This window comes from Numida meleagris, chromosome 2 (assembly GCF_002078875.1).
Source record: "Numida meleagris isolate 19003 breed g44 Domestic line chromosome 2, NumMel1.0, whole genome shotgun sequence".
Taxonomy (NCBI): domain Eukaryota; kingdom Metazoa; phylum Chordata; class Aves; order Galliformes; family Numididae; genus Numida; species Numida meleagris.
In genome coordinates, this window is record NC_034410.1 from 27,902,950 (window position 1) to 27,926,922 (window position 23,973).

The 23,973-nt window shown below is 39.6% G+C and overlaps 1 protein-coding gene across 1 annotated transcript in view; it reads right to left on the minus strand.

Moving 5' to 3' along the window:
- Nucleotides 1-23,768, minus strand: part of AGMO (alkylglycerol monooxygenase) — a 191,066-nt gene extending 167,298 nt beyond the window's left edge. The window contains 4 exon segments of the mRNA XM_021388532.1: nucleotides 4,159-4,310; nucleotides 16,490-16,620; nucleotides 23,402-23,574; nucleotides 23,577-23,768. Of these exon segments, the coding sequence (XP_021244207.1) occupies nucleotides 4,159-4,310; nucleotides 16,490-16,620; nucleotides 23,402-23,574; nucleotides 23,577-23,685 (565 nt within the window). The 5' untranslated portion in view covers nucleotides 23,686-23,768.

Genomic DNA, 23,973 nt, shown 5'->3' on the forward strand with positions numbered 1-23,973 from the left:
TTGCTAAACTCCCCCCATGATGGCTGAGAAGAGTTGGATTTCTTAAAAGAGAAAGCCAAAAGCATCCCATAGTCTGTATCAAGAAATTTCAGTGATTTCATGTACGTAGTCACCTCACAGCAAGTTTTTCAGAATTCATTGGGTGATGTAGGGAAGAGCAGCTGCAAATTGCTGAATTGTTCTATGAAATTGTAACTAAAGATGCTTACTGGGAGAAGAGGTAGAAAGTACGTTACAGGTAAATAAGGTTAAGAGAAAACTTTTAGCTAAGAGTATTTTAGAGAGTTAAAATTTCTTATTCTTGGAAATCTTAGAAATCCTCCTCAGCATCCTCAGCTGAGACATTCTGCCAAAGATCTGAGGCATGGCCTTCTGAGGGGCAAAGCGAAAACAAATTCTCAAGGTTTCTTCTCTGTCTTCTGACTCTTCAGAAGCGTTTCAGGCAAACGGTCCTATGGAGTGGGAGAATCTGAAGAGCTCAGAGACTGTTGCTCCAGAATACGCCTAATTTATTTCTTATCCACCATAAATAAACAGAATTATTAAGAGACACTCCATTAACTCAAAACTTTACATAGCAGCTGGAGAATCCGGCTAGGATATACTTATCAGTTGACGCTTATTTTATGTGCTTCACACGTAACTCAAAGCATGGGCTGATATTGGCTCAGCCTGCTGCTGACAGGGACCCTGTCACGTATCCCTTCGGCAGCTGACACAGCCGCCTCAGGCCTGGCAGAACAATGCAGCCGCCAAGGTTGGCCCAGCTGAAGGAAACTTGTTTCTCCCAGGTTGTCTGAGGGGAGGGACACTGAAGCAATGGAAATTCCCCAGCAGTAAAGGAGAACAAAAGAAAAGGTGATGGAAGTTGTAGTTAAAGAGACAGGCTCTCTGAACCTGCTGGCTACCAGACCAGGACAGCTTCTCCCAGGGCCTAAAAGCAGAGAGGAGAGACCTCAAACTGTCCTCAAAACCCACTGCTCATCACCAGCGCGTCTCTGAGTGACAGCTCCTTGTTTTTGCATAGATCTGGAAATCTCTAGATTTCCTCCCCTGATTAAAAGGTGGGGCTGCTGAAGAAATTAGTTTACAGAGTCTCTAAATTCCTTACTGCCACTGTCATATGTCTGCAACAGGCATATCAGCGAGGCCAGAGCTCAGGGAGGAGTGTGCTCCACCACAGCCAGGGCTCTGGGCTGCCCTGGGACCGATGAATCCCATTTTCTAGCAATAATAACTCTGCGAAGGACTCTGCACCTGGAGAGGAAGCTTGAGGAGTAATCCATATATGCTAGATTAAAATATCTCCTAAAAATCCCCTAACCCACGCATATCCTTCCCCCTAAAAAAAAAAAAAAAAAAGAAAAAAAAAGAAAAATAAGATGTTATTTTAGTTTTTTCTTCTTTAGTAGTATGGCAATACTGATTGTTTCTTCTGAAACAAACACTGAAAACAGTGATTTATAAATTCATTAAAACACCAAGAGAAAAAACAGTGGCTAACTAAATTCTCCCATTGACTGCCATGGCTTTTGGATCAGGCCCAGAAGAATGCTGGAATAAGCAGTGAAACATTTTCTAACTTTTCAGTATCTACTGCTAACAATGGAAAATACAAGCACATACTTAGAATAACTTCATCCTTTAAATAAAAAATGAGGTCACACCTAAAAATACTTCCTCTTGTTGCTGTATAACTTCAGTTTATGATAATAGCTATTACACACATAAAGCAAAGAGAAAAAATAGTTTCCCAAGTACTGGGTAAAAACTTGATATTCCACGTTAGAGTTTCTGCTACAGAGGAAACTTTGAAAGGATTCTGCCTTTTTATTCGAATAGCAGAATGAATAATCCAATTATTGGATAGACAATGTGAAAATAAGGTAGTAAGTAGCCATGAGTTTGTCTTATCAAGTAATTTCTTATAGACAGGAAAAGCTGTATGATTATGACATAACATACCTGAATTTTCTTCATTTTGAAACAATTAGTGCTATTATTTACATCCCCAGACAAAGTCCACATAGCTTCAATTTCCTGGGATATACACATGTGCTATTAATTTGTAAATTTGCTCTAGAATCCAAGACTGAATCATCAGGCCCTGTCACTTTCTAGCACAAGGGTGTATTTGTCCACTTATACTAGAGACTGATCCAGCATCTCCAAGTGCAGAGATATTTTTCAGGGATCTACATTTTTAAAAGCATATCCTACATTCAAATTCTCCTTTCCAACTTCTGAATCAATCTACTTTTGCAGCTGTATTGCCCTGTTCCAGATATTATTGCTGCTTGACCAGAGGAAGAGTGTTGTTTATGCTAAAATCCTCATTTACAGTGATTTTCTATAACATTGCATCAGTCCCCTGCTGAGAGCACAGACTTGACAGCAAGCACTGTTTCTGCAGCCTCTAGAAGACTAACCACTTTTACAGAATAGCTCAGTGCTGACCTTCTTGAGACCTGAACAACATTTGTTCAGGTCACATTTGTGACCATTTGTCAACATGCTCAGGTAACATTTGTTACGTGTTTTCCACGGCTTCATTACATACTGAGAGATTTGTATTGGATTTTAATTCTAAAACTGCTTGTGTGATTCATTTCTAAGTGTGCACTCCCAACGTTCCTCTCAAGATTCAGAGAAGCAGATGAAAGTGAATTCACAGTTGCTGTAGGAACAGAAAAACGTGCAACTGCTTTAGAAAGCATAGAGCTGAGCCCGCTCCTTTCTCTGGCACTGGGAATCTTACCACTGACTCTGGTGAAAATGGAGACGGGCTGGCAATTTTCTAAAACCTTCATGCAATTATTTTTTAGCTACAAACACAGGAATATCCTCCCACCCTGGTCCAGTTCTCAGCCGGGGCTGCAGCCCTGCCAGCACTGTTAATGTCATTGTTTGCGAAGTGTATTCCCAGTCTCGCGCACACCCACGCAGAGCTCCAGCTCCCAGCCGTGATGTCCCCCCGGCACATTGTTCCAGCTCCCCACGCTTCCTCACCTCCTGCCCCATCCCCCTGCGAGCCCTGGCCCCTCACACCATTGTTGTCACCCTGCACCCACCCTGCATTGTTCTCCCCACCTGGGAGGGACCCTTCCTACCTCCCACTCCCCACAGAAGCTCATGCTTTCTCACCCACTTCCACATTCACCACAGACCTATTGGCATCAAAACATTTTTGCTTTTTGAAAGCATGTTACATAAATTTTCCTTACTAGATTTTACAGCTTTTGCTGGTTGTGGGCACTCTGCCTTGAGAGGCCCAGTCCAAAATATAAAACAAGAAGGAGATTTTTACTTCTTTGCTACAGGCTTTAGATCAGGCCTAAAATTAGGACTGATACAAAGTGTTATTGCACTTGCAAGCAGAATGCAAAAGGCTAGTGCAAGCATACGTTGTCACCGTAGAAGGGAAATACATAACGTATACAAAAAGGAATCAATATTACAATGCCTTCACAATATACAAGAACAGAAGTAACTGGCATGATTTACACAGCCTTCATTGTTACAATAAATACAGGTTGAATCCTTTTTAAATTCATGTATAAGGCAAAGTAAGGTTAAAAATGTACTTCTCAAAAAGAGAATAATAATCACGTTTAAGTCAAACGTTAATTGCAGACAGGATTTCTGAAATGCCTTATAAACATGTGGGTGTGTATATACATATGTATAAAATGTGTGTCTACCTAAACACAAACTACAAAAACACTTTCATTCATTTATCAATTGTATTATATAGAAACAGATGAAGCTATCCAGATAAGCTATCATTGTTTTGGCCACTTTGTTTTTTATTACACTTAGTTTTGTACGAAGCTGCATTTTTCACACAGGCATACAGGATACTATAACATACAAATTTTATGTACTTAATTTTTTTCCTGTAAGATGCTACTCATGCTGTGTGCTGCTTTCAAAAATATACTCCCTCTTTTCATGAAGTCGTATCTATAAGACATACTGCATGACGTACAAACTGTTTTTCATACTTAAAGTGAAAGTGAATCTTTGCTAATCCTTGGGAAGAAAGCAGCTAGGCATGCCCCAAGTAAATTAAGTAAAGAAACAAAAATAAATACCTCATTTTATTCCAAAATATTTAACACAGTTGATATTTAAGACACAAAAAACTCAAACACTTACCATGACTGATGCGGTGAAACCAGTAGTATGCAAAGTCCACTCCCATAAACGTCAAATACCACGTCCATGGTGAGTCCCAGGGCAGTTCAAAGAGTCTGTAGTTATTCCATACATAGATGTAACTAACTATGTCAACACTTCTGAATAAAACACTGAAACAGAAAACCAAATGGTTTTTATCAATATATTTACCATGGGAGTCTTTTTGTAACATACATAAACAGTGTCCAACCCTCATAATCTTTGTCAAGTAATAATACCACTACTGACTTCAACTTCACAGACCTGAAGCAAAAGTACTACTGAGGGTTTTAAAATGAGCTCTCATCCACTCATCACCTGTGTTTTGGCATGAAGCATGCTCACTAAGCAACCATTAAACAGTCCTGTGCCTTGGAGGTGGCACAGTGCTCCTGTTCTCACCTGTCTGGAAGAAACTCACTAATTCTCAAGTTGGAATTGTAGAGGCAATCATTTTCAATTCAAACTCAAATGTATGATTATTTCAAAAGAACTCAGATCTTTACCATAATATTGTAAATATGATGTGGTTACATATGAGACTGAGGATGAGTATGACAAATTACTAGAGAATCGTACAGGCTCAAGAAGTGTACCCATGAGAACGTAATGAGGTTTAACCAAAGACACATGCAAGGTGTTACACTTGGGTAGAGGCAATCTGAGATAAGAGTACAGACTGGGAGAAGAACTCACTGAGGGCAGCCCTGCGGAGAGGGACTTGGGGGTACTGATGACAAAAATCTGGACACGAGCCATCAGTGTGCTTGCATCCCAGAAGGCCAACAGTATCCTGGGCTGCATCAAAAGAGCAGTGGCCAGCAGGGTGAGGGAGCTGAGCATACTCTCTACGCTGCCCTTGTAAGGCCTCGTCTGTAGTACTCTATTCAAGCCTAGGGCTCTCGGTAGAGGGGGGACGCAGAGCTGCTGGAGGAGGCACAGAAGAGGGCCACAAAGATAATCAGAGGGCTGGAGCACCTCTCGTAGGAAGAAAAATTCAAGGAGTTGGAATTTGTAAGCTTGGAGAAGAGAAGGCTCTGGGGAGACTTCACTGCAACCTTCCAGTACTTGAAGGGAGCGTACAAGCAGGAGGGGGACTGACTTTTTACATGGCCCAATAGTGATAGTACAAAGGGGAATGGCTTTGAACTAAAAGATAGGAGATTTAGGTTAGATGTTAGGAAGACCTTATTAACTCACCAGGTGGTGAGACACTGACACAAGCTATCCAGAGAGGTTGTGGATGCTCCATCCCTCAAGGTATTCAAGGCCAGGCTGGATGGGATCCTGGGCAGCTTGATCTAGTGGCTGGCAACCCTGCCCATGGCAGGAGGGCTGGAACTAGATGATCTTTAAGGTTTCCTCCAACCTAAGCCATTATATGATTCTATGATAATTCCTTTTCTGCAGGTCCTGACTGGTTCAGCTGAGTTCTGTATAGAGTGGGATTTAATACCAGGATTGGCACAATGAATGTATGAGAGCTCATTCTGAGGATGCCATGTGTCTCTCTATCTGTACCTGCTCATCTGCGTGTCACTTCTCAGTGGCCTTTTTCTTCTTCAGCTTGATTATTTTTCATATATAGGTGATTTCAGTGATTTAGTTTACTGCACAGCCCCAAAAATACTTGAATAAACAGAACTAAAAAGAGAACATATTATATCCTTTCTCTTCCAAAACCTTGTTTCACAACCTCGGAAAACTCTGATATGTCTACTGGTCACGTAGAATTGAACATTCCTGAAAATAGTCTGGTCATGCACTGTCTTTTGAGTAGCTGGGCTGAAATAGGATGGAATCTCAGAAAAATACTGCTGTTTCATCTTGAAATCATGCTCTCACTGAATCTTGTGGTCACCTTCATATTTTAACAGAGACATATATTCAGTACTTCTATGCTCCCAGCATTAGCATCTCTTTCCATAACGGTATTTTAAATAAAATTATTAACAAGGAACAAAGTAAGTTGAAAATCCAAAGATCAGGCATCGAGTAGATTGGCCTCACATCCACCACATCTTGCAGAGAAGATGAAGCTTTACAAGGAGGTGCTCCTTGGGAAGATGAGAAATAATATCTTTTCCACAGCCAGCTGCCATATCTTACCTACAACTAACTCATTCCTACATCTACTACAAACATACCAATTCATCTGTTAAGCTAAAACAAAACACAACAAAACTCAACCATTTTCATTTTGGCAGCTGGCAGATTAAGGATTTCTCTTGAGTTGCAATGGCAGGTGTATCTGCAACTTCAAGAAAAAAACAACTGATCTATGCCCAGAAGTTGGACCTTACACACCTGGAACATGTTTAATTTTCATAAGAGCTGCATTCTATAAATATTTTTAAAGAAGATTATATGTGTCCAACCAGATTTTTGCAATTCACCTCACGAGGCATCTGTAAAGGTTAGTATAAATTCTCAATCACTTTCACAACAGGTCAGGAGGGAGCTGATATTATTCAAACACAAAGAAATGGTCATTTCTTAACATCTTTTCAATGGCTAGGAAATTTAAAACACCTTTTGCAACATACAGTATCAGTTATTATTAGGTACTGTTTTCTTACTTTATTCTTTTGCTTTTATTAACATATAATGCCTTTGCAGTACATCCAAAGACACGTGGACTGGTACATTTCCTCCATTTTTGATCAGCTTTCAATATTTCACCCTTGAGTCTTTTTTTCATTTTTTTTCCACAAGCTGAAGCCAAGGTGTAAAACCTGAGCTACCCTCACAACGCATTTTTTCTTTTAATGAGTAATTTGCTATACAAGTCAGAATTTGCTTATTCTTTCCTTCATGCTTGAATCACAACTCTACAACACATACCATCAGCTGATTACTATGATTAATTTGGAGTAATCCATCATATCACTATGCAGTGCTGGAAAAAGAAGAGTTGCTTAGCTAAGTATTTTTTAAAAATTTACAGTGTGATAGATAGGAAAGTCCAGAGCTTGCATTCAGTTACAACTCTGAAAGTTCACTTGGAGTTTTAAAGGTTTATATTGCTCATTTTTTCTCCCTCAAGTTCCATTTTCACTTCTTGAAAACACTGAGGAGAACTTAAGAAAATTTTTCCTCACTTAAATGTTAGTTTTTAACCATAAATATGATAGAAGCAGATAGCTAAGACTTTTGTCATCTAGTCCAATCTTCAGCATAAGGAGCAATAAATCCTAGAACACACAGACTACATAGAAAACCTTATTATATACATTACATAGATCAATCCTCTCAGATTTTGAATATTTCTGCTGAAAATCTTCTTATGATGCGCAAAGTATGCACTTAGGCAACTGTTTTGACTCAGAGAGATGTTTTTTATCTCCTTGTTTCTTAAGTTCATACATGGCTTTATTTAAATGTGACAGTATTTGTTTTAATAAACCATTTCCTCCTTCTCCTTCCACTGGGTCAGATTATCACTTCCTCTAATTAAAAAAGTCCAAGAAGGAAATTCTGGGAGATGAACCCTCCACGTGGACATGAAGATCTACTTATGGTAGATCCCAATGGGATAATGAAGTAGGGAAAATGTGGAGAAAATTCAACTGGAAGAACAGGCATCTGACTCCCTGCAAAGAATACCAGGTCATGTTTTGCTTTCTCCAGCTCACAGATCAACCTCTGAGACTGGAATCAGCTTTCAGGAAAAGTCTTCCATGGTCCCCAGGACAGTCACCAAAAGTCCCCTGATCCTTCTCACAATAGCTGTTGCCTCTCCGAGCACAAGGAAAGAACTGTATATTGAAAGTGAAGACCGCAAGGAGACAACCTAGGCTCTTGCCACTGCTGCAGTCACCACCTCACATCACACTGGGACACAACCTGGGGCCCCCGAGCTAAAAAACACAGATCTACAGCTGGACCTACAAAGCCTCAGCTCTCAAGGGCTTTAACAGACTTGCATCCTTGGAGGTCAGACACAGAGGGAAACATGTTAAGACACCACGGTCAGGAGGTTATATTATCATTAAAAATAGTGAGGTATTACTAATACATTGTTTCCCTAGGTTAAACAAATTAAGTTGTCCCAGGCTGATTCAAACTACATCAATGTAAAGTTTCAAAGTGTTGAACAAAGGCAGTTTCTCCTCCGTAATTGGAAATTATTCAGGCTATATACGTAACAGCAGGACACACGAATAATTAAAAGCTCTGTAAGCTTTTGTTTCAGAGTGGAAAGTATAAGGATTTCCATTTCCAAAGACCCTCATAGAGCTTCCTTTTCCAGATGAAAAACTGGCTTCAGTCACAATTGAAATAAACATTTTGATAACATGAATGCTGTAAAGAGGAGAAAGGGGAAGGAGGTAGAGGAGCCTTGAAAAAACGTCCATTTGCAAAACAAAGCAAACCTCCTGCAACTGAAATCCCCTTTTATTTCCTGTACAGGTGCCAGGTCCTGAACAGACACCCAATTTATTACCTTGTCAGCTGACTTATTAGGGTTGACACAAATCGAACTGAAATATGCCTGACATACTGCAGTCGAGGCTTTTTTCACGCTTTAGCACAAAGCCAAACTTTCCACAAGATGGAGGGAAGGGGAGAGGGAGCTGTGGGAGTTCTATTCCCTGTTTTCTATCATCAAGATGAATATGATCCTCTCCCATTCTTAATATGCAAAATCAGTCATGAAATAACCTAAGGCTAAAAAATAATTCACCAAAATGATACATCTGGGAAATGATTATCAGGCTCTGGAAAGCCCTTGATTACAGGAAATAGCACCTACATTTTGAAAAAACGTTCCCACCAGACACAAAAGCTGAATCAAAGCCTCTCCTCTTCCTCAGTATGGCTTTCTTCTCTGGCATTTTAACCTAAATAATGCAAATCCCCGGTTTTCCTCAAGTGGAAAAAAAAAAACTATCAATTCCAGTGCAAAGTGAAATAGAGGTAAATTTGGTATCCATACTAGCTGTGTTACTTGCCCTATTACCCAAGATGTCATCTGACAGAGCTGACCTGTTGTTCGTCAGACCTGATCCTGCTTCACTTCATTTTTGGTGCTCCAATTCAAGACACTAGTATTAATTTCTAATAGTGGGTGGTATTAAACATGAAAAAACAGGCTTTGGAAGCAAAAGGCAGTGTCATTATTCTTAATATGTCCTGTCTGTATAACTTGAGTCACTTATTGTTTTCTTTGCTCTTTCATACATAAAGAAGCAATCAATAAAAAATACCAATGTTAAATACTTAAATATTTTCTTGAGAAACTCCACTGCCTTTCATGATACAACCCACAGCAGTAACACCTCCTGTCCTAACTCTATACACAGTCTCTTGGTAAAGTTGCGTACAAGTCATCTTGAAAAAATTTCAAATTCTAATTTAATTACTTCTGTACACCTGTACTTCTGGCATAGTAGATTATTCTTCTTCCTTTGTAAGAATGGAAATTGCATTTCTTTAGATCTATTTATACCTAGCCAGAACACTGAGCAGTAAATTGAGTTCCAGTACATTCAGGACAAGCAGTGCTAGGAGATTCTAAAACATCATTTTCTGTGAGGCAACAGACCTGATGTTTTAATGTTTATACAAATAACACCATACATGTGTAATACAAGAGCTTACTTAGTATGTTCTTTCAATAAAGAATCTATTTTGATCTCTCCTACTGGCAGAAGAGTGGCTGTTCCGCTGCAGTCAGCAAATCTGCATCAGCGTTTGAGTTAGATTAGGAACAAGCTCATTATATTCTCAAAGGTCATGTACAAGCAGAAGTTACGAGTTATCTAGAACAAAGAAAGTGGTAATGTGACTGTTCTCATAGTTAAATAGCTTCTGTGAGATATCACAGTACAAAAGTTGAAGTAAGAAACCATTTACAAAAGAATTTATAGCAAACAGCTTTTGCCACATTTCTGAATTTTTAAAGTCATAGTTTGACTTTGTTCACACAAGACTAATATTCTCACTGATTTATAAAATCATTGAGAGATTTTTCCTTAATTTCTACTACTAAGTGTTGACCCAGCAAACTGTTAGCCAGTTCTAAAAATGCTACCCCGGTGCTCCATCTAGTGGAATTCTTATTTAAGCCTAATAATTTTTTTTTTTTTTTGCAAAGACCAGTACCTTAGTCAAAAAAGTACTCTACATAGTAGAGAGTTGGTGTTTTTGTTTTTGTTTTTTTTAAAAAAAACCACATGCAAACTGATAAAATTTATTTTAATGAAAAATAGTTATTGCATAAATTTTTATTCTGTAAAGGGTTAGAGAAATTTGTATATTTTGTGAGCTTCAGAGATTACTGACTTTAATAACGTTTTTGATAAGAGCAAACCCAGTTCATAGCCTGTATTTTCACAGAAGAGCACAAATATATCTAAGAACAAATGTTAACTGATTATTTTTACTTTTAAAATCATGCTGGGTGCAAAACTTGGCTCTGATATTCACGAATTCAGAGACCCTTTTTTTGGTCCACTGTCTAGATGTAGACAAACACAAATTCTGGAAACAGCTGTCTCATTACTAAGAGGTTACAACACACAAGAGTAACTGGCTTCCTGACAGGCTCATGTGAAACATGGCAAGCTCTTGAACATGATAGTAGGGACTACTAGTTGTTTCAGTCAATTAGTTTGAGAACATCCTGATTCTCCCAGGTCTCTCTCCTGAATTCTGCCCATTAACACTTAGTACCTTATACATAATTTCATTAGAAACTCCAGAGCCTTAAACTCTGGCTCAGAGCTTTCCTTAGTCATCACCAGAAAGTAGCACACTATGCACGCCAGGCTGTTTACAGCTACTCACTGGTACTCCTGTGCTCTGCCAGCAGCTATGCTCACACAGATGCTTTCCAGCACTTCTCAAACACAATGAACCAGGTCTGCAAAACTCTCAGTTTAAACTCCTGAATGCCGCTGACATGTCCAGGGGAACACCCACCACTGACAGAGGTGGAGATGGTAACAGGGGAGCAGGGAGGTGGGGATGAACATCTGATAGTAGGCAGGAAGCTCTGGCATCTTTTACGGGCACAGCTAGATTTGAACTTTTCCAAAGACAGTGTAGCTTGCACCGGATTTATAAAGCTGTGTTAAACTGGTGCAGCAAGAAGGTAGCAACCCTCATGTGGATTAAATAACCAAGTATTTACTGAGTTAGCCCCACTCCATCCATTGATGATGAAGTAGGCAAACAAGAAAAAGGAATTAGACCAAACCAAGATTGTTCATGTATAATCCCTGCTATTAGCTTAACTGAACTGAGTTAGAAAATTCCTTTCCAGAAGCAAGTCTGCCTGCTAAAAATGCTGCCAATTCCCATGCACAGCCATACCCGCTTTCTGATGCTGTTTATCCTACTCTAAGTGCTTTACCTACAGAGAATTAGTGACTTATTTCAAAACTTATTCTTACAGAGCTGTGACCTTTGGCAAAATGTGGGAACAATTAGCAGAGCATATAGGACAGTGCAGCCAGGAGGATATTCTTACGAAATACATAACTATGCAACACTATTTGAAGAGTGGGAGGAACTGGGTGGTGAGTAGATTCTGTCTCTTCAAGCTTGTTACCTATCAAAATCCTATTTTATGGAAACATCTATTGACAAGCAGTGCCTATATTGCCATAGGTAGCTGCTAAAGTCATGGAGTTGTCTGCAGCTTCAGTGGAGACTAAGCCAGTCCAGCTGCTGGCTGCCAGTCCTGCTCACCTGCCCATCACTCTGCAGTTCAGGAGACACCTTTTGCTCCCATACTGATCTGAAATACCTTAGCACGGGATCAGGTGGACACCTGAACCAACACAAGAGAAAGGGAGGACTATGTAAATGAACATCGGAAGGACAGAAGTGCAGTAGCCAGAAGTTCGGTTGGTGTAGGAGATCAGCAGCCTTGCAATTTAATCCGGTTAAGCGATTACCTTTCCATTTTGGCCCCATCTGCTCATCACTGCCCTAAGTCTGGTGGTTACCAGCCCTCAGACCCGCCAGCATAATTGCATGCATAGCTGCTCCTTGACCCAGCTCTGTCAAAATGAACGCAGCCGAGTTTAAACACCTCTTTTATAGTTCTTGGGGGGCTTTTGTTTCTGCTTTTAGCTGGATCACTTTGTCAGGACCAGGTTAGGGAGCAATTAAATGTGCAGTTATGTTGGCAGATCTGAGAGGGCAGCTGGACCAGAAGCAACACATCTGACCATGGTCTAAGTAAACATCTGCCCAAAGCTTTATTCAAACAGATGTGGAGAAAAAATGTAGCTAATAAGTCTTGAAGTGAAAATATAATTTACAAGAGACTGCACGTATCAAGTTTTCTTCTGAGATACAATCACTGATTTAGGAGATTATAATTTTCTACAGTCTTAAGCATAGTGAAGTATCTAGGAAGTACTTTAGAAAGCCAAGACTTACTTTAAATGGTTGTACTAATACAGGCAAGTATTTTGTGTTCTGTTATGACACTGCCAGCTCCATGGGGTTGTGAACTGCTTGCACCAATCTCAACCAAATGCATTCTTATCATTTCTGCACACTGTAACTAATAAGGGTTGAGAGGTTCTGTTTTCAGACTGCAATTTTACATACAAAGTGGGTAACTCAGTACTACTACAAAACAATCAAGTATTTCTAATGTTGCTACCCTGACTGCTTTTTTCCATACCTCATCACAGATTTTGTGAAGCCATGATAAGAATAGTATGATGGGGTGAGGTGCTCAGTGTCCTTCCTGGGCCACTTCACCACAAAGCAACACAAATCCTAATGCTGGCAAAAGGGGAGAGAAGGATCAGAGACAGGAATATGCAAACAGAAGTACAAGTCAGGCAAGGGTGTTTCATTTGGCAGCAGTGTTGGCCTAAAATGTATGTGAAAGCACCCCTTCAAGCTCGCTTCTGGAAAAGAATTATGCAAAATCCAGATCATGTACAGAATTGAACGGTACTGGTTTACAGGAGAAACAGGATTTGTACTCCTTTGAATGAACTACTGCTGATGTGCAAATATCTTGAGAGGCGTAATATGAACTAACCCAAAAGCATTTTCTGCTTTCTGATGTTCAACACCACTTCAGAGAACTTGAACCTCTACTGTTTCATAAAGCAAAGTATTTAATATAAAAAAATTGTAATGTTCTCTTCAGAAATAGGAAAGTTCATTGCAGATTTGACTGACAAAACCATTAGACATATAAATTTGCACACACAGTATGACTGTGTTGCAGAGCTGTGCACTAAAAGCTGGCAATTGAGCATGACCATAAAGAACAGAGACTTTCCCAACTAGTTTGAAAATGTACCTACCTCAGTTATCCCCCAAACACTTTTTGATTTATGTTCTGCTGCTTTAAAAGAAGAAATGGGCCAATATGAAATAATGCACATACTTGTATAGTGGATATTTATACCCAAAATAAACTTTCTCTTGGGAGAATATTTTTAAAGCAGCATTTCAAGCCTCCTGGCAGTGGTTTGTTAGAGAAGTTAGCTATTTATTTAGAATAAAGTTCTCAGAAATTTTTTTAACCACCAACATTTATGTTGCAGGGAATAAGGTTAATAATTCAAATTTCTCCCTTTCCTCCAAATTACTTTTCTTTGTATGTAAAATTTAGCATTCATAGATGCAGAGAAATGCACAGTATGTATTAAAGCAGAGAAAATTATATTTAGGAAGCGTATGGACTATTTTAGAAGTGATATGCACATGCAAAGCAATTCTACTTACTACATGCTGTTGAGTCTAACAAGCCTAAAACAAAGCACATTACCTTGTCTGATTAGACTTTTCCTCTTGCACCTATTTTTTTATATATATTTGGCATATAAATATCAATAATTTATGATTTGCATTTGCTCTAACAATGAAGTAAGAAACACTGAATAAATATTGTTTTCCCTGAAGAGATGCAGTACTTGTTATACAGACTGTGAAATGGAAAAACATGCTCACAGGATGAATATGGTCTGTGACTCCTAATTTTTCCATAAAATCTAAAGACCTCCATGCAATGACGCATCTGAAGCTTCATTCTAACTAATAGACTGAAGCCCACCATTTTAGATTCAACCACAGATTTTTTTTAAGGAAGTGGCAAACCATTGCTGCTAGTTGAGAAAATGAAAATTAGTCCCTGGGAGAGGATACAATCAATGGTGTGTTAATCTAACCTTCAGCTGTTAATGATTTGCACTACTATTTCCCCTGATGCTGTGGGTTCTGCTGAAATATTGTTTTAGCAGTTTCTGTCAGCTTTCCCTACCTTTTTTTTCCTGCCTGAAAGACTGAAGTGAAAATCTTAGCAACGGGTTTTGTGTGCACTACTTTTTTTCCAACCCAGTTCTTTCACACCACGGAAGCAGAGGACAGAAGGGTAAACTGTTCTGTTTTTACAGTTCAAGCCTTTTTGCAAGTCTAATATTCCCAACTCCTCTTATTTATAAAAGGAGACCTACTCTAAGCAGGCACTATTAGAACTCTGATATTAACATTTTTTTTTTTTTTTTTTTTTTTTTTTTTTTTTTTTTTTNTTTTTTTTTTGAAAGAACCACTGAGAAGAGTCTCATGCTTCCAGCCATCAGAGAGTAGTGCAAGTGACCTGCATAAGACTTCTAGACTTCTTGTGCTGGTAAATCAATGAATAAGTGCCCTGATCCTGTAGATCTGCCTGGTCCTACAAAGTTTGTGTTCCTTAAGGATCGTTTAGCTCACTAGAACTAACTTTACAAAATATTTCTTATCCAAAAGAAAACTGCCTAGCCCACAAGCCAAATTCTGCAGCAAAGTAATGAGTGCCAAAATAATAAAAGTACTCAGCACCTTGCTAAGCTGCGTTCCACACATGCAACATTAGTTTTCTTAACAAGCATTTGTTCCAGGAATTAGTGCCTCTAAAGCATTTTAGTATTCTTTAAATGCAGCCAAAAGACCTCACAAAACCATTTAAACTTCATCACACATATCTCAGTCCCCTTGTTTAACTTCATCAGTCCTGAATATTTCAGATAAGAAAAATAAATATGGTAAAACTGAAGTATACTACTGTCTAGAAAAATATGAGTTGAAGAAAGTGATATTTGAACTCTCTCTGTTTTAGCTACATGAAAATGAGAGTAAGCCTTCATTAGTGTTGTGTTTTGGTGCACACAAGTCCAGTGTTTTTTTAACATTTATCATAGCTTAAAATATGACAAGAAACTTCATGTTCCTTCTTCACAATCATGTTCACAAGTCGTATTAAAAGGGCAGAAAATGGTTTGAATATAGACTTCTCACATTTCCTTTATTAAGGAGTCTAAAAATACTGTACAAATTCAAACTTTCAATAAATAACAAAGTCGATGACTTACAGATTTCAGAATTAAAGTAAGAAGAAAATGGATATGACTCGCCAGTAGGGATTTTTTGTTGTTGTTGTTTCTGTGCTTTTTTAATGTATTTTATCACTAACTTAGATTGTAAAGTTCGCAATGACAAGAATGAGGGATCCGTAAGTAGCGAAGACCGCATTTCACTGATTCAAAACATTTTAGGATGATCAAATATATCATCCATATATTTCTGTGTGGCCAAATTTAAGAACACATTGCCTACGAATGAGGAATGTAAACCACAATCTAAAAAAAGTATCTGAGGATGAAAGATGGCTGAAAGGACTAACATGGACCTGGGATATATAAAGAGAGGAAGAAAAAGTAGAAATAAAGAACAAATGACTTCATTACTTGGCACTGATGTAGCAGTTTCTGAAATATGGAGTGCATTTGAGACATCAACACTAGGAAGGCTGAAAAACTGTTGAGGATTCAGAAAAGAACTGTGGGAATACTGAAAAGAATTGAAAATATACTATATAGTCAAATTTAAATAATTCAAACTTCTCTTCCTGTAATGAACAGATTATACGCAATGACAGCAATCTGTAAATTCACACATAGGAAATAGAAACCTAACCACTTTTTAAACAGAAAAAGTGTAATAAAAATCTATCATCTGGAAGTTCGCATCATGAAAAGTAAGATCTAAAACACAATACTCCTCAGAATTATTTTGAGCTCCTGAAAAGCACTTAAGAACTAACTAGTCAAATTCCCTACCAGTATGTATTTAGTAATTAATAATAGGTATTTATTCAAAATACATTCACCATGAAGTAATTCAAGTTAATCTTATGCCTTTTATGCAGGAGAGAGCAAATAAATGATCATGTTTACAACATTTCTGTCAAGCATCAAAATCTTTTAGAAGTCCACTGAAATCAGACAAGATAATGACTGAACTCAACTTTAAATCGTGTGCCTTAAGCTAACGTAACACACATACTTACTCTGGAAGTCGAGACAGGATACCCAATGAAAGAGAACTTATGCCATCGTTGATTCGACCTGGCAGTTTATGCTTCTGAACCCAGCTGACAGCAAACTCCAACACAATAAAAGCAATGAAGAATGGAATACTCTAGAAAAGAATGGAAAGAAAAAAAAAGTCACAATACAAGCAAGATTAGATCCACCTTTTCAGGATCCTTAGAAAGAAACTTCATACTCACAAGGTGGTGAGGCTCTGGAACTGTAGCCCAGAGAAGATGTGGATACCCCATTCCTGAAGACATTCAAGACCAGGTTGGAAGGGGCCCTGAACAGCCTGATCTAGTGGGTGGCCCACAGGTGGTGCATTGGGTCTTTAAGGTTCCTTCCAACCCAAGCCATTCTATGATTCAAAGAGCAGCTTACATCATCACCAAATACTTCTCAGATTGTGTAACGTAATGGAAAGCACAACAGAGCAGCAAGGTCCCAGGCCGCAGAGAGCAAGGATCCACTCAGACACCACAGCAGAGGATGCAAAAATAAGAAGAAGGAACTGCTTACCTTCAGAAGGCCCTCAGATAGACAGAGATCTCCAGATAAGACATCCTCACCTCCACTGCCAACCCTTAAATGAAGTCTTAGAAAGGGTGGATCCTGGCTGCACCCCTTCCAGTCACTCAGGTGCCTTGCTTGCCCCCGAGCTCCCCTGCGTGGCCCTGCCCTCCTACCAGGTGCTCAATCACTGTTTCAAGCTGTGACTTAGCATTTCCACTACAGGTTGGCTGTCATCTTTCTAGCTGCTATTGCACTCTGATAAATACAGTAACACTCCTCATGGATTTTATAAACAAGTACAACCTACTAGGCTGTCATTTCATATATACAACAGCATAAATCTAGTGCACTAACCCCATGCCATATTAATTTATTTTATATCATCTGCACATAAATTATTAAATGGCAACAAAACAAAATACTAAAATCTTTCCAAACTCATGTCTCATATTCAAGTAAATCAGTAGTAGCAGCAACATTAGTGGACTCCTCTAACCCCAAGGTAAAACAGAATCTGCTTTCAATTTGTTATGTGTTTTTTGAAAGTGTTCAGCCACTGAATCTGGCATCCAACACTACCATCTAAAAGAGATACTAACGTGAGTTTCTTTCTACTTACCAAATCTGTTGCCATGCTTTTTGCTGCCGATAGTAACAGCTCTTCTGTATGCATTTTCACCAAAGAACCTAGGAGCTATGTGAACTAACTATGAAGTCCATTCCAATCTGGGCCATAACACATGTTCTCTTTACAGACCAAGTGGCAATGATGCAATGCACCCTTTTTTCTTTTGTGTTGCACCAGCTGTCAAATCATTTTCTGCCTTCCAGAAGAAAACTGTAATATTGTGCGAGACAAGCATTTTTCAATCACAACACTGCTTCAGTTTAGGATTTAACTCAGACTGTACATCCTGAATCCCAGGACAAACTGAAAACACACAAGAACAGCACCCAGTAGAGAAAGGTACGGGCATCACTAGTAATAGGACTGCAACATTACTGTGACAATACCATGCTTCATCAGTGCAAACAGATTGCTACAGATGTTTTCAAATTTTCATCGGCATCCTGAAAAACGAAAAAAGATTGACCTGAAGTAATTGGCAGAGCACATGCGTTCAGGGTTTTCTGTTTGGTTGTTTTTTTGTTACTGATTTTTGGTTGGGTTTTTTTGGCTTTGTTTTTACTGATGCTGGAGTCCTTGCAGTTCACAGGAGGAAAAAGTAACGATAAGGCAGTGACCAGCCCCCACCAGCCACCATCACCACCACTAAAGGACATGTGGCAATGAAGCAGCAATTTTCTTTCCATCAGATCTCTGTGCACATGAACATTCCTTAAACCACCTCGTTTTGTAGGAAAATTTAGGTCACCTTTTCTGTGATATTAAGGTACAAAGTTCCCACCATGTTTTTAAGGGATAGAGAAATGTAACACCAATGAGTTCTTAACCCACCATTAATTGAAAGCAGCACACTGTCAGTCATGTTCCCCTTACTCTTCTATCACTGCCTCCTTCAAGTGACCTGCAAACACATGGACCCACACACTGAAACCATCCACAGTGCTCGTGACTATACCGTATTTTCATGGAAGAAGTACGATGCTTCTGCAAATGCCATTGCATTTTGGACAGTGCTCATTTTCATTGCCAAGTGAGACATGATCTGGGAATTCCTACCAGGCTGGGACACCAAAGAGACTAAGATGGATATAGACCAGATTGCTCAGTTGAAAAAGAATGGGATGATTCAAACCATGCAAGCAGCAAGAGATTTATAGCGTCTAGGAAATGTGAAAGTTCATAAACTGCAGCAGCTCAGGGTTAGGTTACAATAACAGATGAACAGAGATTAATATCAACATGGCACTTTTTAATTTAGATGCCTAGCTTGCATTTTAGATATCTAAAGGCCTCTCTGGGATACACACTAGCTGATGATATAAAACCTTTGAAAGCAAAGGAAAACCTAAGGATAAAGCCTAAACAGTTCCCAGCAAAAACAGCGTGGTAAATCTTCTGATATTTGAAATAATAAAAAACCACCCTCCATTTGAAATCACTGAAGCATTCTAGAAAAATATAAATGCTTCTTGTTTTAATTCCTTCATTTCTAGATAGGTACGGTAGTACATGTTGCTTTTCTTTTCTTTTAGTTGCTATAGATAAACAACAGATCCCTAACTTATCAAACAGGCCAGATGATCATGCCTGTACATCTAGCAGAGATAAAAATGGTCTTAGTAAGAACAACTAAGAAATATTTGACCACAAGATTAAGAGTCAGCCCTAGCATAGACCACTGGCAGGTTGGAAGTTATAGATATGGAGCAGCAGAAGCTGCACTGCAAATTAAATGGACTCAGAGCAGAACAACTGGAATTCTTTACTCATTAAATGAAAATAGTGCACAGGAAATATATGATGTTTGTATTCTGTGTAGCACTTTACCTAGTAACTTCTGAAATGGTTAAAATACTTGACTTTATACTAATACAACTTCTTTCCCATTGACTTCATTAAATATTTTCTTCCCACTGTGAAGTTGTGAGGTAGCCAAGATTTGACAGCACTCTTTGACTCACAAATAGGGAGTGTCATAGTGAAGAGGATAAAGAAACATTCAGGCAGTCTTAACCCCCTGCCCATCAAGGAGCTTGTAAAATTTATGACATACCTCTTGGTATCTAAGAAATTACTACCTCTCTCCCACACATCCACATTATACTGTGTTCAAAGCAGATCAAAGTGATCAACTGTGTCAAGACTAGTATGTAGTTTCTATGAACATAATACCTAATAGTTATTTCCACAGGTTAGGATCTCAAAAAGTTAGACTCCATACAAACAAAAGAAAACCAAAAAGGTGTAAGACATCAGAAGGGTAATAATTAAAACTGGAAAAAAGGATGTGGTCAGTAAAGCAGACAATAGTTTCAAGTAGCCTAAACATTTCTTTTTTTTTTCTTTTTTTGTTTGGTTAGTAGTCTTTTTGGTTGGTCACTGATTTGGTGGTTCGGGTTTTTTTGTTTTTGTTTTTGTTTTGCTTTTTTGCTGTTTTCTTATTTATAATGACAGCAAAGACACTTAAGGAACCTGAGGAGGACAGGTAGTTCTGGCAAAATTTTTAAGTACTGCCTCTGCAAGCAACTGGCATAAAACTAAGCAACAGCCACTGTTTGACTCCCGGGTCAGAGACAGCAGCTGGCCCATTTTGATATCTTCTGATCTATAAATGTTTTACTCTGTTTCCACTTTCTTTCTCTTCATCCATCACCAGAAATGCTTAATGGGGATTTACATTAGTTTTTGTGGGTTTTGTGAGTAACTGGACCATAAATTGAAAGCCTTACATTGAGTAAGAGAGTTTCCCTTACAAGTAACCAATACTTAGAGAATGTGAAGGACCATTTTAAACCAATTTTTACTTCATACAGTTGCAAAAAAATAATACTCTCAGTTGAAACTCAGCATAAATTCACCATTTTATTGCAAGCCTTGAAACAGTTTGTTTTCTTAAAGTCCCAGGTCCTCCTAATGTAAGAATCTCAACTTTCACATAGAACTAAATAAGCAGGTTCTGTGCCTCATTATTTAGAAGCAAAGCCTAAAAATGTGAATTGAGTGTAAATGTGAACTTAATCTTTAGGCTCTACAATGTAGAGAGTAAATAGAAAAGAAAAACAGCAGTTATTAAGCTTAATGTTTCCATTTGGGGGCTTTCAGCAGAAGGAACCAGTGCACTCTCCTCTGAGGTCTGACTACAGAAAAGTCTTTACTGAGCATAAGAGATAATTCCAGAAAGTAACAAGAAGCAAAGTGAAATTGTTTCTGTTCATGAAAACTTCCCATAATGATCAAAAAGGATTCTCTCAGCCCATCTGCTAAGTGTGAGAGAATCCAAGAAGCAGAGCATGCAAAATGTATTGTTAGATCCATAGCAGAGGATGTTTGCAAAAGGACAAGGTAAGCTCTGGTATCCATGGTTGGAGTCAGGGTCTTCCAACCTGGAGAAATACAACTGCCTTGTAATTCCTCTTCACTTTCCTGAACTAAGGGGAAGTCATGGCTTTCAAAGTCTACATGACAGAAGCCCAAATAAAAATAAATTCCACTGACTGTGGTCCAGAAGTTGGACCCCTTTTCACAGAGTTTTGGAGACCAGCTGGAAGGGTTATTTCTCCATGTCTCTGCTGCAGAGCTTTGCTTACAAGTCTCTGGTAATTGATCAGCCTATGTTTTGAATGGTAGCTGGGGCCTTCACATACAGCTATGCGAACAAACAGCACAGTGCAGAGATCAGGGGCCTCTCTGCCTCTGAAAATTGAAGCTATATAACCACAGTGAGAAAATGCATTGAACAAGTTAGGCTAAGCTATCCAGTTTTCAAAATTAGAGCTGCTTCACCATTTCTGTCATTTGCCTCACAGATGTAACAACACGACTAAGTACAGCTCAAAGGAGCTGCTTCTACAAAATGGATATATTTTGTCAATCACCAGAAGTGCTCTATTTTGCAAATCACTAAAAAAGACTATTTAAATGAACTAGAAGGTTCCTTCGCCTGCCTAATGACGGAAGGTGCATATCCCCACAGCTGGCATCATGTGATCTAATGAGCTAGGAACATCATCTGGTACATGACAGACCATACAGCAAAGATCTAAAACCCACAGCTGAAGAGTAGCTCAGAGGAAAAAAAAAAAAAAAAAGGTTAGGAGTCGCTAATTTAATCAGTAGGTTATTTCACATCATCGTCACCACTGTTTTTTTAGAGTGTGAGTTATCTGAGCTGAGGTCTCCATTTATTACCAGCTCAACACAGTGACAAGCAGCTGGAAATGAACAGAAGTTACTTTTGCCCACAAAGATACAGCCAGAATAAATTCTAAACACTGCCTAAGTTCAGACCAAACCTATAGAGCTGAGATAGTTGGACCACTATAAGACTTTTACACACAATAGAATTATGATGTCAACAAATACACCAAGAGGGCTTCCTGCTAAAACTATACCAAGACAGCAAGTACGGGAAGTATAACTACACTGAGAAACCTTTTTTTAGTGTTTTTTGCTGAATACATATTGCCTTATAAACTTATCATAAGGGAACCGTACAACAGCAGAAGCCTGCAGCCATTCCTATAACACTAAGAAGAATTAGGAATTCTTCCACATATGTTCATAACTGTGCTCTCAGTACCAGGAATAATGGGTTAGGGCAAGTTCTGAGCAGAATATGGCACAAGCTTCTATGGGAGAAGGAAGACCAGGGATGCTAAGGAATGGTGCTGACAAGAAAATGTACGACACTCAGCTGAAAACGTGGGAACAGTAAAAGAGATAGAGAAAGGCAATAGGTAGAACTGGAGGGAGCAATCAGCTGACTAAGCAAAACTGTCAGGCTCTTGACAGACCTCCTTGACATGATTGTACAGCTTAGTTGCACAACACCTCTGAGGAAAGCAGTCCATCAACCAGACACTGTATACACAGGTTGGGTTTGCAGCAGCTGTCTGCTTATCCTGTCCAAAGGGACAATGTTTGCTGATAGCCACTATCAGCAGTGGGTTGCTGAATGCTGAGATTCCTGGTAAGCTGCTGACAGCACTGCACAACCCCGTAGCACCCCCACTACAGCCCAATAGCAGCTGCTGCACGGCAGATTCAAGGTATGTGGCATGACAGATATGTGCAATCGGTAGGACAGAAGGGAGCAAAGGTACCTCCATGAAAGCAGATACACAGAGTGGGAGGGGAGAAAAGGACACATTGCTGCCAAGGGAGCTCTCACACTTGACCTCTGTACTCTTGCCTCGGAGCTTCAGGAGACAGCACTGTCCCAACACAAATATTTGTTCTCATTCTCTTAAACAACCTTTATGTTTTTTTTCTTTTAAAAATGAATTGTGTTGTGTTTTTTTCTCTTTTAAATATGAATTTTTTTTTTCTTTGAGCTGGTAGTACTAACTTTAAGGGCACACAGAGACCTGACTTTTTGCTTGTGTTAAGATCTGCAAAGGTAGGATCTTGGCCTGAATAGCCTAAGACAGTATTGTGTTTTCTGCTTTACTCAGCACTGCCGATTTGAACAGCATTAACATCAATGCTCAGATGTGGGGTGGTCCTCTGAAAACTCTACCTCCTGCTACCAGGATTAAGCATCTGAGCCTTCGTTTATAATACATTAGAAGAGTACAGGCAGCTTGCAGACAGTGAAAGACAAGGTATTTCATCTTACTTTGGGCACCCTTTTGCAGTCACATCTTCCCCAAACCTTTGGAAAAAGGCAGGTGGTGCCTGGGTGCAGGGTGGGCAGAGGGGCCGGCAAATGATGCTGCCGGAAAAAAGGAGGAGAGGGGGCTCTCACCTTCTGAACGTAGTCGGGCACCTCCTCCAGCGTGCGGAAGGAGCTCTCGCCGGGCGGCAGCACGTAGAAGAGAGCTCGGAGCTGCTGCCCCGCCGTAGTGCCCATGGCCCCGCCGCTCCGCGCCGTACCGACCCGGCTCTGCGGCCGCCGCAGGTGCGTCAATGGCGGGGCCACCGCGGCCGCGCCCACCCTGGCCTGCAGCCCGGCCCCGCGGTCTCGGTTTGTCTCCCCGTAGCGCTGAGTGGGCTTGCAGCAGAGAAGCTGCCTAGTTCTTTTGGATTCATGCTGCTATGCAGATTTTCCTCTTATTATTTTTCATTGTATCATTATGTAGATGACCTTCCAGTATTTGAAGGGAGCTTATAAGCAGGAAGGAAAGCAGCTTTTTCCATGGCCTAATAGTGATAGGGCAAGGGGGAATGTCTTTAAACTAGAAGAGGGGAAATTTAGGATAGATGTTAGGAGGAAATTCTTTACTCAGAGAGTGGTGAGGCCCTGGCACAGGCTGCCTGGAGAAGCTGTGGATGCTCCATGCCAGGAGGAGTTCAAGGCCAGGCTGGATGGGGCCCTGA